This window comes from Panthera tigris, chromosome B2, assembly GCF_018350195.1.
Source record: "Panthera tigris isolate Pti1 chromosome B2, P.tigris_Pti1_mat1.1, whole genome shotgun sequence".
In the NCBI taxonomy this organism is placed as follows: Eukaryota; Metazoa; Chordata; class Mammalia; order Carnivora; family Felidae; genus Panthera; species Panthera tigris.
In genome coordinates, this window is record NC_056664.1 from 80032472 (window position 1) to 80049068 (window position 16597).

Genomic DNA, 16597 nt, shown 5'->3' on the forward strand with positions numbered 1-16597 from the left:
GTAGAGACAGATTTTCTTAATCTCTCAGATTATCTTTTGGGAGAGGCCAGCCATTTTTGTGAGTTTGGAGAAAAGATGATGAAGATGATAGGCCCCTTTCTTTTTTTGTCTTCCACTTTCTTCCCTGTTTTTTTTTTTTTTTTTTAATGTTTCTGGGAATTACAAATAATGTCTTTGGACACAGAGCTTTACTACTTATGGTAACTTTCCCCCAGACCTCTTACAGGGTTGACAGGAGACTTCACTTCCCAAATGGCAGGAAGACTTGGGGATTGAGGCCACAGCTGTCAACTCCAGAGCACTGTGGCTGACACATCATGCTTCTTGCCAACAGAGAGATCTTTAATTAGAAATTAGTGCAGCAAACAGGATTATAATCATCTAGGGTCAAAACATGGACTGTAAACTGCTTTCTACACTGTCTTAGGTCCTACGTGGCAGAATTTTTAGGGCTCAGTCAGATGCATTTTGACATTTCAGAGCGAAATGACTTCTGGTAGGACCACAGTTGCTTTGTCACTTATGATGTGTCCCATAGAGGGAATTGTCCTGCAATAGAAATGCATTCCATTTTAGAAGGTTACAAAAGTCACTTGGAGGAGCCATGATTTTATGCTCTGACATTTCCCTTGCTTTCACCCAATCCCACAGTTTCTTCAAGTCCAAGCTCATTGATTGCTAAATAATTTTGGTCAAGGTTGGTTTTTGGAGGATAGATTTAGCTGGGCATGGAAAGCAGACTTCCGGTCTGGCCAAGTGAGCCTGGGGAGGAGGGCTGGCTGAGTTTTAGGAACTCATGCTACCCTCTGAAAAGGAGATGTTTCCTCATTGTTGAATGCAGAGATGCAATGGAGCAGTAATTCTCTTGCTGAGTTCCACATAAAATCACTAGGGAAGCTTTGAAATTTTCCCCCATAAGAATCTCTGCTGATGGAGCCTGGACACCAGTATTTTTTTTAAGCTCCCAGATGATTCCAGTGTGCAGCCAGAGTTCAGAACCATGGCTATAGAGGAGGGAGGTTTTGGCATTAGGAAGAAGGTTGTTCTGTGAAGTTTTCCAATTTTTGAGGCATTTAAGTGATAAAGAGTGCTCTCCTTTTGTAGCTTCAAAAGCTGAGGATGCTTGCACTTCTTGGTCTTTCTGCCTGGGATGCATCACCCACCTCAAGACTTGGCATGACTGATGGAGCCAGCTGTGCCAAGGCCCTGCAGAGTTCTCTTGGGCCATTATCAAGGAGGGGAGAGATAAGGGTGAGGTTGAAACAGTCAGGAGCTGATATATGGGGCTTTATAGGCCACAGAAAGGAATTTGGGTTGGATGGCAGAGGGGTGGTGGTGATCTGACACATACATTTTAAAAAACACACTTTCTGGAGAGTCTATTATAGGGCTGCTATGGTCTGAATGTTTGTGCCCCCCCCCCCAATTCATATGTTGAGACTTAATCACCAATATGATGGTATTTGGAGGTGGGGTCTTTGGGAGGTGATTAGGTCATGAAGGTAAAGCCCTCATGATTAGGATTAGTGCCCTTATAAAAGGGGCCACAGAGAGTTCCTTATCCTATCTGCTATGTGAGGACACAGAAAAAAGACAGCTATCTATGAACCAGGAAATGGGTTTTTACGAGATAGTGAATCTGTCAGTACCTTTATCTTGGGCTTCCCAGCCTCCAAAGCTGTGGGAAATAAATAATCCACCCTGTCTACAGTATTTTGTTATAGAAGCCTGAATAGACTAAGACAAGGGGTAAGAGTACAATCAGGGAGGCCAGCTAGAGGCTTACACAATGACCCAGGTGAAAGAGGCATGTGGCTCAGACCAGGGGTACCATCATTTATGGTTTGCATGGAAGAACAGTTTTTTTCTTACTTGCTGTATTTCAAATTAAAGTAATACATGCTCATTGAAAGAAATTAAAGCAATATAAAAGAACATAGAGAATAAAATAGGAACCTGACTATGTGAGGATTCATCTCTTCTCATCTAGATTCAGTTCTCACTTCTCCCTAAAGGCAACTGCTGTGAACAGCTTGGGAACACACCCCTACCTTTCTCAAGGTATTCATAATCCATCTTTGAGGGCAAATATATGTCCACACATATATGTTAATTTTTAAAATATAGATGTGATCATGTAGAGATGTGGAGATGTCTTTGCAATTTGCTTTTTCTCAGTTCATGATACATCACAGGGATCTTCCCATGTCAGGATTTGTGGAAATGCCTCAGTTTTTTTTTTTTTTTTTAATGCTTATTTATTTGTGTGAGAGACAGCATGAGTAGGGGAGGGACAGAGAGAGAGGGAGACAGAGAATCTGAAGCAGGCTCTGAGCCATCAGTGCAGGGCCCAATGTGGGGCTTGAACCCATGAACCATGAGATCATGACCTGAGCCAAAGTCAGATTCTTAACTGACTGAGCCACCCAGGTGTCCCAGAACTACCTCAGTTTTACATCACTTCATGCTTTTGTGTGGTATCAATGAGCCATAAGACACTTGATGGCCAGTTAGCCATTCTAACTATTTTTTCTCCTGCACACAATGTTGCAGTGAATGTTTCATACATATATCTTTAAGTGGAATTGTTGGTTTTAATGGGCATACATGTTTTGTATTTTGATAGATGCTGAAAATTTTTGCTTAGGAAGGACCACACCAATTTATTTTCTTATCAGTACATTGGTACCTCTTTTCCCACATTCTTGTTCATACCAGCCATTATCTTCCCCCCCACCCCTGCAATCTGATGAACTAGACGTGTTCCCCTTCATTTTAATTTACATCTGTAATTACCGGTCAGGTTGTTCATGTTTATTGGTCATCTGTATTTCTACCAAGAATGATCCTTTCCGATCTTTTCTGTTGGGATATTTGTTTTTCTTCTGATTTTTAGGAGCTCTTATATGATATTATATTAACTCTTTGTATGTATATAGAAAGATTTTCTCCCAGTCTGCTGGTCTCTTATCCCTGTTTATAGCATCTTTGAATTTTTAATATTATATTAAATCTAAAATCTCTATTACTTCTAGGTTCTTTGTGTCATTTCAGAAGGTCTTGGGGTGCTAGGGTGGCTCAGTCAGTTAAGCATCTGACTCTTGATTTCGGCTCAGGTCATGATCTTGTGGTTATGAACTCAAGCCCTGAGTCAGGCTCCACACTGAGCATGGAGCCTGCATGGGATTCTCTCTTTCCCTCTCTCTGCCCCTCCCCTGCTCATGCTCTCTCTCTCAAAATAAATAAACATTAAAAAAGAGAGAGAAGGTATTTTTTTTTTACTCAGCACTAACAAGGATTATTGGATGGATGTTTTGAGGATGAACTGTACTAATTTATTGAGCCCTTTGGCTGAGAAGTTTTAAAAAAAAATTTTAAAAACATTTATTCATTTTTGAGATACAGAGAGAGACAGAGCATGAGTAGGGGAGGGGCAGAGAGAGAGGAAGACACGGAATCTGAAGCAGGCTCCAGGCTCTGAGCTGTCAGCAGAGCCTGACACAGGGCTCGAACTCATGGACCGTGAGATCATGACCTGAGCCAAAGTCGGAAGCTTAACCGACTGAGCCACCCAGGCGCCCCTGGCTGAGAAGTTTTATAGAATAATCAACAAAGCATCTAAAGAAGAGGAGGAAAGATACACACTTCATTAAGAGCCTGATGGTGGTCTAGACACTGCCGTGGGCTTCCTTTCTGTAATTATTTCCATTTTATGGATAAAGAAATAGATGACTTGCCCAGTCATACAATTAGGATGTGATGAAGCATAGTCCTTCATACATAGCAAGGACATAAATTAATATTTACTGGATGAGTGAATGACCTGGAATTTTATCCTAAGCCTGTCTGACTCAACCCAAGTTCCTTCTTCTATACTTTGTTGCTACTTCTTGCTCTTTCTGCACAAGGGAGCCTAAGTGTAGCATATTTTTAGGATCAAGGATAGATTACTGCAAAATAGAATATGCCACAATGGATCACTTTCCACATTTTACAAAGTAAAAAATCTGGCTAATTGTAAAAGGGGCAAAGATGGAGCTTTGGAAAAGGTTGGCTTATAGTTTTAGACCTGGATTTTGGATAAAAACAACAACTGGAGAAGAATAAGAAGATGGCAGGTGGGATCAGAGGTTTCTGGGAATAGAACCTCTTACGTGGGCATTCATCTCTGGGTCAACCTAGAATTGTCTTCTGCAACAGGTTTTGATTGGATCCCTGGTATCTGTGACATATACAGTGTCCCAGGTGGGTTGTCAGGACTGACTTTTACAAGCCCTTTGAGTCTATTTAGTTTTATTTGTCTTGTTTCCTGTCTCTTTCAGAACATGCTTCTAGAACTTTCATCTATTATGAAAAAATAATTCATGCTTGGGGCCAGAAAAATGGACCAAAGACCAACCAGCATCTGCAGGAGAAAAATTACACCTTTGTTAGCTCAAACTGCAAGAATTGTGGGAACCATCCCCTCCACAGAGACACCCGCCAGGCGATGGGTGTGTACAGGGTGCTCCCACCTGGGCCCACCTCCACAGGAGACCTCCCTTCCCTGATGGGGCTGGGATCAACCTCTTACTGCCCCACTTGGCCTCACTACGTGAGGCAGGTCTGATCTCTGGCAGGATTAGGCAGGGAGGAAGTGTGTACCCTGAGAGAAAATCCAGGGGTAAAAGCTACTGCCACTCTGAGGGGAGAAGGATTGAGGAGTGGCTATCCTTCCCCCATCCAGCAGCCTCATAGGGCTTGTTGACCTGCTCACTGCAGAGAGCACCCCAGCTCTGCAGTGGCATAGCAGTGGCAGTTGGGACCATTGGATGGATGGATAGATAGATAGATAGACAGATAGACTAGATAGACAGATTAGACTATTGGTTCTGTCTCTCTGGAGAACCCTAATACACTGGGTAACTACCTGGGATATTGCAGAAGGGAGCCCAGCATTGGATGGGGCTGGTCTGTGTTTCTAGCCCAAATGGCTTCTGAGTCTTCTCTGTCCCCATACTTTGCAGAAGTGGAAATGAGGCGTGGAGATATGAAGAGGCATGATCTGTTCCACAGTGAGTTGGTAGAAGAGCCAGTGAAGACCAGGTGGATGAAAATGATGCTGGGGCCAAGTCCAAGTGGGTGCCATTAAGGGGCATACCATATTCCAGGTGCTCAAGATACATTATCTATACCTGTTTTATCTACAACTGTGCAAAGTTATTGTTTGCCCCCATTTTATAAACCAGAGAAGGCTCAAAGAGACTAAGTAACTTGCCCCACAGCTAAAGGTCACACAGCTAAAGCGCATGCAGTGCAGCTGAATTGAAACCCAGATCCAGGTCCGGCTGTTCCAAGGCCTGGACTCCTTCCAGGAAGCTGTGAAGTCGTGTTCTCTCTCTTGTCCATAACAATCAGCAGTCCCCGGGCAATGATTTATTTGCACATCCATCTGCCCAACTAACCTGTGAAAGCTACAAGGATAAGGCCTGTGCATTTTAAGTCTTGGATGCCCAGCATGCAGCGTAGTGTTGGTTGAATGAATGTATGTTTATGTATAGATGCCAAAGACAATATAGTACCCATCGCTTTAAACTCTCCAGTCTATTCCTTATTCACTAGTGTTCTGTCATGTCCTGTCAATAGGTTTATTATGAGAGATTCTTTCAGAAGAGTCTGTAGGGCAGCACTTTTTTTCTTTGATTTAAATTTCCTTTACCCTCAGAAGCCTTTATAATGTCATCAACTGTTCAGCACAGAGGTTTAAAAAAAGGGGCACCTACCTGGGTGGCTCAGTTGGTTAAGCATCTGACTCTTGATCTCAGCTCAGGTCTTGATCTCAGGGTCATGAGTTCAAGCCCCAAGTTGGGCTCCACGCTGGGCATGAAGCCCACTTAGAAAAAAAAAAAAGTTAAAGGACCAGTGTAAAATGTAATGCTACCAGTAAATGCTGGTGTGTCTCTGATGGTTTCCATCTATTGCTTTAGGATGAGGATCACTGCCTCAGGGAAGCACTGGTCTTCAAGGGGGAAGAATAAAATCTAGCCATGAAGAACCAGCAATGGCTTTTTTTGGCTGACTGAGCAGGCCAGTGGCAGGTATATGCTGGGATCTGTAGGAGTCAGAGGTGGTGAAAACAGAAGGTATCATGTTCTTGAATCAAATGAAAGGAAAGACACTTGCATCATGGGATGTGGGATGAGTGGCTTTTTCCATCTCTCTGGGCCTTGATTCTTTGACACCAAGAAGTATCACATTCATTTATACCAGGAAAGCAAAGCTGCTCAATGGGGAGAATTGGAAACCCATCCCACTCTGGGCACTATCACAAGCTGATGTCAAACATCAAGTACAGTCTTGCTAATGCATCCTAATTGAGGGGGTAGGGGTGACGGTCTGGAGAAGTAGAACTGTTTGAAAGAAGAGCCTAGTTGTTTACAAACAGATACAACAAAACTGTTGGCAGGGACTGGTATAGGGGTAGCCAATCTGAGAATCCTCATTGTACCCTGGAAGTAGATATGAATCCCTTCAAAGGTGCACATTCAAAGGAAAGGAAATAATGGCTGTTGCCCACTTGGGGCAGGATGGTGTTTAAATGCTTCCCTTCTGCAACACACAATAGCTTTTTAATTCTATTTCCAACTATGATGGTCATTCCTGCCACAAGTGCAAACATCAGGGTCGAAGGTGCAAGTGGCCATCAGTTCTAAATGACCATGTTTTAAGTTTATTTATTTATTTATTTATTTATTTATTTTTAGAGGTGGGGGAGAGGCAGAGAGAGAGGGAGAGAGAATCCCAAGCAGGCTCCATGCTGTCACAGTGAATCCCGACATGGGGTTTGATCTCAAGAACAATGAGATCATGACCTAAGCTGAAATCAAGAGTCGGAGGCTTAACCGACTGAGACATCCAGGCGCCCCTTAATGACCAGGTTTTCTTAACCAAATTTTGAGACAAAGATTCGCCTGCTTTTTCTAGAATGGATTAAATAACTTCATGTCTTCATGCAAATAACTATATTTTACCTTTCACACCTAAAATGTTACAACTGTGTTGTTTTCAGAACAGCACACATTTGCTAACCCCATTATATGCTCCCTGGAATCCCTTCCTCCTTGACTCAGTAGGGTGCCCAGGGAGCAGAATTCAGTAACCTTGAATTTCAGTTTTCCCATCTGGTGGATGGGGCAAGGCCATGTACTTCCTGAAGCTCAGATCTCAGCAGCACGGCGCTCTTCAGACATCATGAGAACGTATTATTTATGGCCTGACAGCTTAGCCAGAACACGTGAGGCCAGCGTCGCTCATGGTCATCTGGCCTGCCCTCCATTCAATACCTTTGCTTTCTGTTTATATCAAAATCCAAGATTCAAAATGATCAGATATACTTTTCTAGTTGTAATGTATTTACTCCCTTAACTACAATTCTAAACTCCCTGTCTTGCTAATCATTGTTTCTTGGTGTTGGTTTAATGCCCCTTTCTCTTGGCTGACTTTCATTTAGCTTTTTCTTTTAAATTAAACCTATTATTTTGAGATCCTTGTAGATTCACATGCCCTTGTAGGAAACAATACCCTTCACCCAGCCTCCCTCCAGTGGTGACATTTTGCATAGCTACCCACAACATCAAAACCAGGAAATTGCATTTAATGCCTATTATCTACTCTCACAGGCACTGGGGATCTGAGGAGTCACTTTAGCAGTATCACATGTTTTAGATTTCTAATCATATTAATCAGGTAGCAGGTAAAGGTCCAAGCTAGAGGAAGTCACATGGCTTCTCTGGGAGAAAAGATTTCCTAAGGCCTCCAGCCCTGTGATCTGTAACAGGGTTCAGGGGCAGAGAAAGCCAGCCTACAATGCATAATGATATGTCTTTATTTCATCAACAGAAATGGTGTCGAGACAAAATTCAGTTAACACTAGCAATTCAACTGAGTGAAATTTTTTTTTTGCACAATAGTGTATTTACAATGAGTAAATGAAGTTTCAATTCATTAGTTCATAGCAATGCTTTTTTTTCCCCAAAAAAGGTAAAAATTCTTAGTTACAGAGAATAAGCATCAACAGCCATTTCATTTTTACAGTAAAAACCACAACAAAAACCACAATCACTTAGAAAAAAAAAGACAAGCCTAAGAACTAGTACAATAAAATGATGCATTGAATTAAGTTACATTAATCGCATAGAATCTGTGTAAAAAGTATGTAGAAAAACACCTGATGTAACCTGTTACAGTCGTTGAGCAGTTATGAGAGGTACAGAGGGTTATACAGGTAGATATGTGTGAAACTGTCCGTATTGTTCGACCTGGGGAGGAAGAGAAGAAGGGCTGTGGCCCCTTGCATACACTGAGAAGACCCTGTTTTGAATATGGCCTCTGGAGTTTGTAAGGCATATATTAGAGGTGCACTTGTATCAGACTGGTTCTGGAACAAATTCTCCCAGGCCCTTTTGGCCTCACAAGCAAAGGTGGTGCTTGCCTTGAACGGCTGTGTCTAACCAGAGCCCAAAGTTCCCAAGTGCATTTGGAAGGTTCCTGTTCACTCACTAGAAGTGGCGGGTCTCTTGTGTCAGTGTGAATGACGGCATCCCAGCATTCACACGCACCCAATGCATCGTTAGGACCAGGTGGAGGTCACCCCTCTGCCTGCAGACATGTTTTGGTAGGAGACTTAGCATCATTGGTAGGAAAAACCCTCTTTGTCCAAGTCCCTTCCCTCTTTCCTCATCTACGTGTCCGTTAACCCCCCAGGAACACTTGGCACTGAATGGATGGTCTTGGTGCACTTCTGCTTCTAAGGAGGGCCACTGTTTTATCTGAGGTCAGTAAACTGGAATGAAGTGAAAGTCAGAGTTGTTTAGCCATTGCTTGATAGCGAGACGCATGCACCATGTCACAACATCAAACCAAAGCTACAAAGTGGGGCCTCTGCCACCAAGGGGTATTCTTCACAGAACGGCAGCGTCATTTTCATATTATGATTAAAATGTGTGGATATTCACTGGATATAAATATCACCTCCCAGGGTGGAGTGTAGGAAAATACTATACACTTCCTTTTCTTCGCAAGAAATGTGTTTGCACCGTCAGTTGAATAATTTATCCTCAATTTGCCACAATAGGTCCTTTCTATGTACAAATACTATCTGCACACACTATTTGTGCACAAATATATTCTATTCTACAGCATCAGTCCTTGATGCTTGGGTCAGGAGATGGCTCGGGCGGTACTGGAAACATACAGCTTGAACACAGATTGCCTCTATGCACACAGACTTCCTGCACGAAAACCAACTCCACATAGGGCACGGCACTGTGGACTGACTCGCCAAAAACTGCACCTACAACAAGATCCTCAATTTTGGGAAGAGATACTAACTCATGATAGAGTGAACAGCTTTATTCTTTAAAAAAAAAAAAAAAATTCTGTCCCTCAGTCTATTTACAGTAATTTGAGGACAAAACTTGATTCTTGCTCCCTTCCAGGTCTGCGACTCCTTCAAGACTGTAAGCGGTAGGGGAGCAGATTGAAGTCATTTACTAAGCAGCTGCTAGTTTAAATGGGGTGTAATATAGAGGTCCAGCTAAGTGGGGTCTGAAAGCGCTTCTCAGGCCTTACTCGCTCTGAGAGGGTTCTGCTACCACAGGGTGTGGAGCGGCCCATAGGGACGGGACTTTGCAGTTTCTTAAAAGGTGTATACTTTATACACCTTTGTTTCTTCTTTAATGGCAATCATAAAATATTAAAAGAGAAAGTGTAGGTATAGATCTTTTTTTTTCTTAGAAGATTTTATTTTTAAGTAATCTCTACACCCAACATGGGGCTTAAACTTACAACCCCGAGATCAAGAGTCGCATGCTTTACTGAGCCAGCCAGGCGCTCCTAGACCTCTTGATAATAGCTTTGAACTTCACATTGTGCCCACTCGATGTCTGGCAGTTCTCTCATGCAAGTCCTAGAGCTGGTCCCTGGCCTCCTTTTTAAGGAGAAGTGGCAGCTGGCATTCTAATCACTAGCCTTTTTTTTTTTTTTTACTTCCTCAGGAAAGCAATACAAGGATTAAATCCAAAGTCATAGTGCATCTTAAAAGCAGCATACTTTTAGAAAGACAGTTAATAAATTACTTGTACAATATACAAAATAATGTTTTATACTGCAGCATCACCTCTGACGCCTGAGTCATTGGTAGGGAACCCGGAATAGAAATAGCAGGATGGCCTAGTAAGTTTGACAGCTCTTTTGTTTTGTTTTCGCAACTGTTTTGTTCCAGAATCAGTATGTGATGAAGTTTGATTTTATTCAAGGCACCCCCAGATAACGCAGAGAAACAAACACATACAGCAAAGCACTCACCTGCCCAAAGCCTGACCAACCTGAATGAAGTGAGGTTGTCTGGACACACAAGTAGAACAAAGGTGGATCCAAGGGGAGGACTAGATCCAGGCGGATGTTAACCAGCCACAGGGCCACCTCCACCGTCCCTGCCCCAACGGCTCACGGCTACGTTTTTGGAGAGACCCAACTCGGCTGTGGCAGGGATCCTCCTAAGCAGGCCATGGCTGCAGGGTCCTTTATTTTTGTAAGGAAGGACCCTTAAAAGCACAATTAAATGCCACCATGCTGTGCAAACACTGTTCTTTGCTATTAACTTGCTTTTCTTTTTCATAAAAGACATGGGCCTCACTAAGGGATCCCAGGGAAAGGAGACAGGCTGGTTCTTAAAACTCCACTTGAGGCAATTTGGATTCTGGTCCCCAACTAGTCCTCCCTTTGAATCAACCCAGAAACAATTTGGACGAACACATGGTTCGGGGTAGTAAAAGACAAGACGAGTCACATAGACAATTGCACAAAGCCAGTCACTGTTTATGGTACATAGTGAACAAAATCATAACAACCTGTTAAAAATCTCTAAGAAATGGAAAGACAGTTTTCCAAGCAGTGTCTTTAACCAGTCCCATTGTAGGGGTTTGACTGGGGAAGGGGGAGAAAAGCGAGGCGGGGGTGGGTGGAAGGAGGATGTGGGCTGAGTTAGGGTGGAGGGAAATAAGGAGACCCCTCCCCACCTGGAAATGGCCGTGGCACAGGTGTGTGTGTGCGGACCAAACAACAGACAGCGGGGAGACTGATGGAATGTGGTCAAGACTACCAGTTGCACATGAGTTGTCGCCAGGGTAAGTCATGCCAGCAAGCTTGTTTGGACCTGGTTATGATACTAGCAGAAAACATTCTTTTTTCAAAAGAAGAGGAGGTCACTTAAAAAAGGCAACACGAGAGTTAAACAATACTGTTGGCTGACTCCTCCACCATTAACACCTGTGGATGTATATCACCTGTGATGTATCACATGATTCACATTGAATTTAAATTCCAGCTGTCACCAGTTTTCCACAAAGGCAAACCCCACGGTGAAGCACAGAACCATTCCACTAGGCCAAGAAATTCCAACAACCATAATAAAAATGGCAGCTCCAACGCTGAGCTTTACCAAAATCTGACTCAGACTAGCACACACATACACACGCACATGAGAAAAAACAAAAACCCAGAGGCAGGTTTTAAAAGCGGAACTATTTTAAAAGAAAAGCCTTTTTTTTTTTATCCTACCGCATGAACCAACAAATTTCTGGCATTCATACATATTTAAACATTTAGCGCTAATATTTGTACAGAAAAGTTAATAATACTAAAACATATGTTACTATGATTTCACTTTTTGCCTACGTCATATACTAATTTCCCCTTTTACATGCAGCTTTAATATTGTCCAAACAATGGCACAAATAAAGAAACAAAGTCAACCATCTAGTCCCCACTGCCCACCACCCCATCCCCACATCAAATCTTTCAGGACTCTACCTGCAGCCAGGCTGGAGGGCCGACCGGAAGGAGGGAGCGGATTCCTCCTCCTCTTAGGCTGGCGGCAGGGTCTTGGGCACATCTTCCTGTAAACGTGGCCAGGGGCCAGCACGCCCCCAGAGCCAAGGGAAGCTGCTCTCTGTGGGTTGCAAGCCAACCAGTTTTGCAGCAAGAGAAGAAAATTATCATCAGGTGAGGGTAGGTGTGTGTGTGGTGGGGGAAGGGGATAGGGAGGGCTCCTTGGCCATACTGTATCCAAAGCCTCAGAATGAAATCTGCCTTTGGACAAGAGACGAGCAGAAAAACCTCAGAATTCAACTCAAAGCATTTGGAGAAGGGAGGGAGAAAGAAATGCTTTTGTCTGTATTAGGGACAGACCCCAGGCTTACATGTGCCCTGCTCTCTCCTACTCTGGGTGAATTGCCTTAACCCAGGACGCCTGGCGCTGTGATTCAAACCCACTCAGGTGAGATGTCCTGGGAGCTGGGGCCTGGGCAAGGGAGTGGGGTGGCTGATCAGACAAATCCTTCCAAGAAATTCCTCCTGCACTGCACTTTCACGGGCAGGCAGGGGCCTGAGGATGGGTTGAAATGAATGGGACTTGCCCCCTGGGTGAGAAAATAGTTCTAACTTGATTTTTAGGAGCCAATGCCTGCTGAGTTCTGGTACAAAATCATGGGTTCCTGCTGTTTGGATGCACTTTTGAGTGGACGTCCAAACTCTCCCCACTTAGGAGTCTGAACATCCAGCATCAACTCTGAACTCTCTGCATTTAAACTTTGCTTCTGGGAAAGGTGGGGAGGAGGTGAAATATAAAAATATTCAAGCAGATTATTGTCTACACATCCTAGGATGAATTCATTATTTGGCAAGATTATTTTTCCTACATAATTATCACCTGAGTGCTTTTTAATTAGCTAAAATGTCTTACTTTTAAACTAAAAGCAAAGAATATACAGTATACTCGAGTTATACCGAAGTAACAACTTCATTTAAGAAAATAGGTTTGACCCAAAACTCAGTGCAAGTGGCAAAGTTGACCATGACTGTACAGTATCTGCAAGAAAAACAAAAACAAAAAAACAACCCACAACACTCAGATGACACCATCTGACGGTGCCCAAAGCAAACCAAACAAACAAAAAAAGGGTCTGAAATAAAACCTCAAAAGAAGTTTCCAACATTGAATTCTGTTCCATAAATAAGTACAAATTGAAATTGAACTGTGAAGCAAGAAAAATGACCATGTTAACTAACAGTTACCAAACTAGTTCTAGCATCAGAGACAAAAGAGGAATGTTGGAACCTGTTTATAAATGAGAAATGAAGTTTTCCAGTTTTAGGATGAGAAAATTGAGGCATGCAGGACTTTTGCATATGGATATATATATATCTTATATATATATTATATATAATATGTACAGTCTAGCTATAAAACTTTGATGTGTATAGAAGCTGTCTTCAATGAAAAAAATTGAACATTCAGAAGAAATTCCTGAGATAGGGTTTGTGACATGGGCCACTGAGAAAAAAAATCCGTGGTTGGGTCCTAGAGGTGTTCTAGTCTATCCCTGTTGAGACTGAAATTAACCCACAGACAGGCAGCGTCAGCACCGCCCGTCTTTCCTCGCCTGAGCAAGGGGTAGCACCATTGTGAAGGGAACTGTATATCACTCCCGCTTGAAGAGAGGAGGGAATACTCAGAAACAGTATTGCTGCTAAGAACGCTGTAGTGTGCACCAAATTCCTTCTCGGTTCTTCCAGACAACAGATGAGCAGCACCACAGGCTGACCGGAGAACACCTGGGTGGGAGAGGCGTGAGAACTGGGAGGCAGGCCGCGTCACTAGGTGTAATCTTTCCTGGGCTGTTCGTCGGTCGTACACTTATCAGTCATTTCCTGGCAGAAATCCACGGTCACCGTCTGGCTCCTGGATTCAAGAGGAGGCCCTCTCTCCGAGAAGGTTCCGGGGTCAGCGCCTTCCGGCCTCCTCCCGGAAGTACAGTTTTCCGAGGTGTTGCCGGGCACCCAGGGGGGCCCGGGGGGAGCCGCTCCCGGCTCCAGGCAGCAGGGGGCGCTTTCCCCCACCGCGCACTGGGAGGCGGCCAGGTTCTGCTCCACGCTCAAGGGCGCAGGGTTAATACTGGAGGCTGCGGGGAGGCCCACGGGTCTGAGGACGGGGCAGTACCGGTGCAGGGCCTGGATCTGCTCGGGGCTCTGGATGTCGCGGCACACTTCCTGGGAAAGGCAGGAGAAGTTGTCCAGCAGCTCCCCCATGCAGGCTTTCAGCTGGTTCCTCTCTGACAACAGCTTCTCTTTCTCACACACCTGGACAGCAGAGAGAAGAGAGGGGGCCTGATCAAGCCTGAACGGAAGGACAGAAGCCCTGGTTTCTGGGGGTTTTCCAACTTTTATTTTTGCATTTGGCATTGCAGTGTAACTCATGAATGGCTAGGCCAGGACCTAGGCACCTACAAAATGTATATTTAAGGAGCCCAGGCTCAAGTGTCCTATCGGAGCAGCCTATCCAGATGTCCAGATGTGCTGGAAAGCCTCACACCTTCCCTGTGGCAGCTCTTCATCCCTCTCTGGGGTCTGTCCAAGTGGCCAGCAAAATCACCACCAACCAGAAAACTACAGGGAGTCAAGGTTCTGGTTTCCTGGATTTGGGGGTTTTTAGAGAATCATTTGGAAAACCCTCAGCCCCAAACTTTGGAGTTAAAAAAAATCTCCCCCAAATGTGTTAGGTTTGCCATTTCTGAAGGTCAGAAATGGGCTAATTCCAACTTTGTGACATTTTGGAAGAAGGCAAAGCTATGGAGATGGTAAAAAGGCCAGTGGTTGCCAGGGGTTGGGGGAAGGAGAAGGATGAACAGGTGAAGCACAGAGGATTTTTAGGGCAGTGAATTTACTCAATGATATAGTCATGGTGGATACATTTGTCCCAATCTATACAATATACAACACCAAGAATGAGTCCTGATATAAATTAGGGACTTGGGTGATTATGATGTGTCAAAATAGGTTCCTCAATTGTAACAAATGCACTACTCTGGTGGGAGATGTTGATAAGGGGGGCTGGTGGTGATGAGTGTATAGGGGCAGGGGGCAGGAGCATTCAGTTGTGCTGTGAACCAAAAACTTCTCTAAAAAGGAAAGTCTCATAAAAAAAACTGATGAAAAATCAACGAAAATCAACAACGAAAATCAACCATTGGCAATTTCATACGGTTCCATCAAACAACAGGCCTTCTGGCCTTTGCAGCATACAGACTGGACACAACAGATCCTCTTTAGTACAGGTGGGGACTGTGACATGGGAAGGGCAGACAGAGGCGTGGTGACTGAGCCCTAGCAGACTAGCCCATGGTTCTGAGATGCTGTCCTCAAAGAAAATCCCACACAAGCTCTTGTGTTACTAAAATTCATCATCCCATCAGAGAGATGAATTTCGCCACCAGAGGGGAGACTGGTTAAAGTTTCACCCGAACTATCTGCGTGAGGAGAGAAGATGCAAAGGTTTCAGGAGGCACACACAGTGAAAGAGATGAGGAAACTGGACATCACCACCAGATGGGAGAGAAAATGGAAGGCGGGGGAGGGGGGGGAATGAGACAGAGAGAGAAAGCAGGGGAGAGAAGCAAACATACAACACGGGGGCTCTGACACGGGAGCTGTACGTGCTGTAGCATGAATGCAATCTGGCAGGCAGCGTGGGCATGTGTATAGGAGACAGAGATTTACACGGGGAAAGGGCACCTGCTAAAATATTTATAAATTTATCAAGAAAACATGTTTTAAAAATGAAAAATAAACAGATGTACCAGTGCAAGTTGAGAGAAATACATTATGCAAGTTTGCAAAAGCTGAGTGGCGTGCCGGAGGCAGCATGGCGGTGGGGAGTGGGTGTGTGTGTGCGGGAGACTGGCAGGGCAGACTGGTCTGCCCCTGCCTGCCAGTGCCGTTCCTGCCGCCCAGACTAGGTGAGCAGGCACGACCCCGCAGTTAGAGGGTGCCGGATAGGAAACAGAACATCCAGGAGGTCTCTTTGTGGAAAATATCTTACATTTGTGGCTGTGCAACCCGGACAGCCAGGAAGATCTGGAGGTCTGCAAAGTGGGAGGCAACACCACCCAGCCTCAGGAGGACCGTCTCAGTCTCGATCCTGCCACATCATACTGGCCAAGCCACCAACCCTCTACTCATCTGCAAAATGTTCTGGGCCACTTTTAAGGGGAAGAAAATGAAATGCTGCTGTGACCGTGTTTTGGCTCTTCGTAGGAAAGGCAGTATAAATCAAGGCCCTGGTTACAAGCGTGAAGCTCTAAGTCACAGATATACAGTGATGAGCACAGGAAACTCTCATGCGGCAGCAAAATGTAGCATATTATTTAAGAAGTTGCCAAAAAAGTGGGAGGAGAAGTAGGAGGTGCCCTCTCCATTTTTCAACTGAACAGTATTAAGCAAAGTGTTTTGGTATCTGCCTGGTGTGTGGCTTAGACTTTATTGTTTGTTCGGTATTATACGAGTACATGGAAGGACAGAACTCTAATTACAAAAATCAGGTGTTTCTCAAACATGGGTGATGAGACTCATTCTACGCAGGGCTGAATGATCATGGACATATGCCCAATGTCCTGATAGGTTGTACTGAGCAGGCTCAGCCTTGCCTGGGTCCCTCCCTAAGCCCAGTAGGCTTTCAGAAGACCCATATTCACCACCAACAATGTCTTGCCCCCTTATGTGG

At 44.2% G+C, this 16597-nt stretch overlaps 2 protein-coding genes across 5 annotated transcripts in view; one reads left to right on the top strand and one right to left on the bottom strand.

The window, feature by feature from the left end:
• Positions 1-5574, top strand: part of CASP8AP2 (caspase 8 associated protein 2) — a 51465-nt gene extending 45891 nt beyond the window's left edge. For both annotated transcript variants that reach the window (XR_006217742.1, XR_006217743.1), the window contains exons 12-13: positions 4323-4493; positions 5007-5574. The gene's annotated coding sequence lies outside the window, so the exon portion shown is untranslated. The remainder of the gene's footprint in view (positions 1-4322; positions 4494-5006) is intronic.
• A 7729-nt stretch (positions 5575-13303) lies between these two features.
• BACH2 (BTB domain and CNC homolog 2) overlaps positions 13304-16597 on the bottom strand; it is a 349101-nt gene continuing 345807 nt past the window's right edge. For all 3 annotated transcript variants that reach the window (XM_042986810.1, XM_042986811.1, XM_042986812.1), the window contains one exon: positions 13304-14178. In XM_042986810.1, coding sequence (XP_042842744.1) covers positions 13696-14178 — 483 coding nt within the window. In that variant the 3' untranslated portion in view covers positions 13304-13695. The remainder of the gene's footprint in view (positions 14179-16597) is intronic.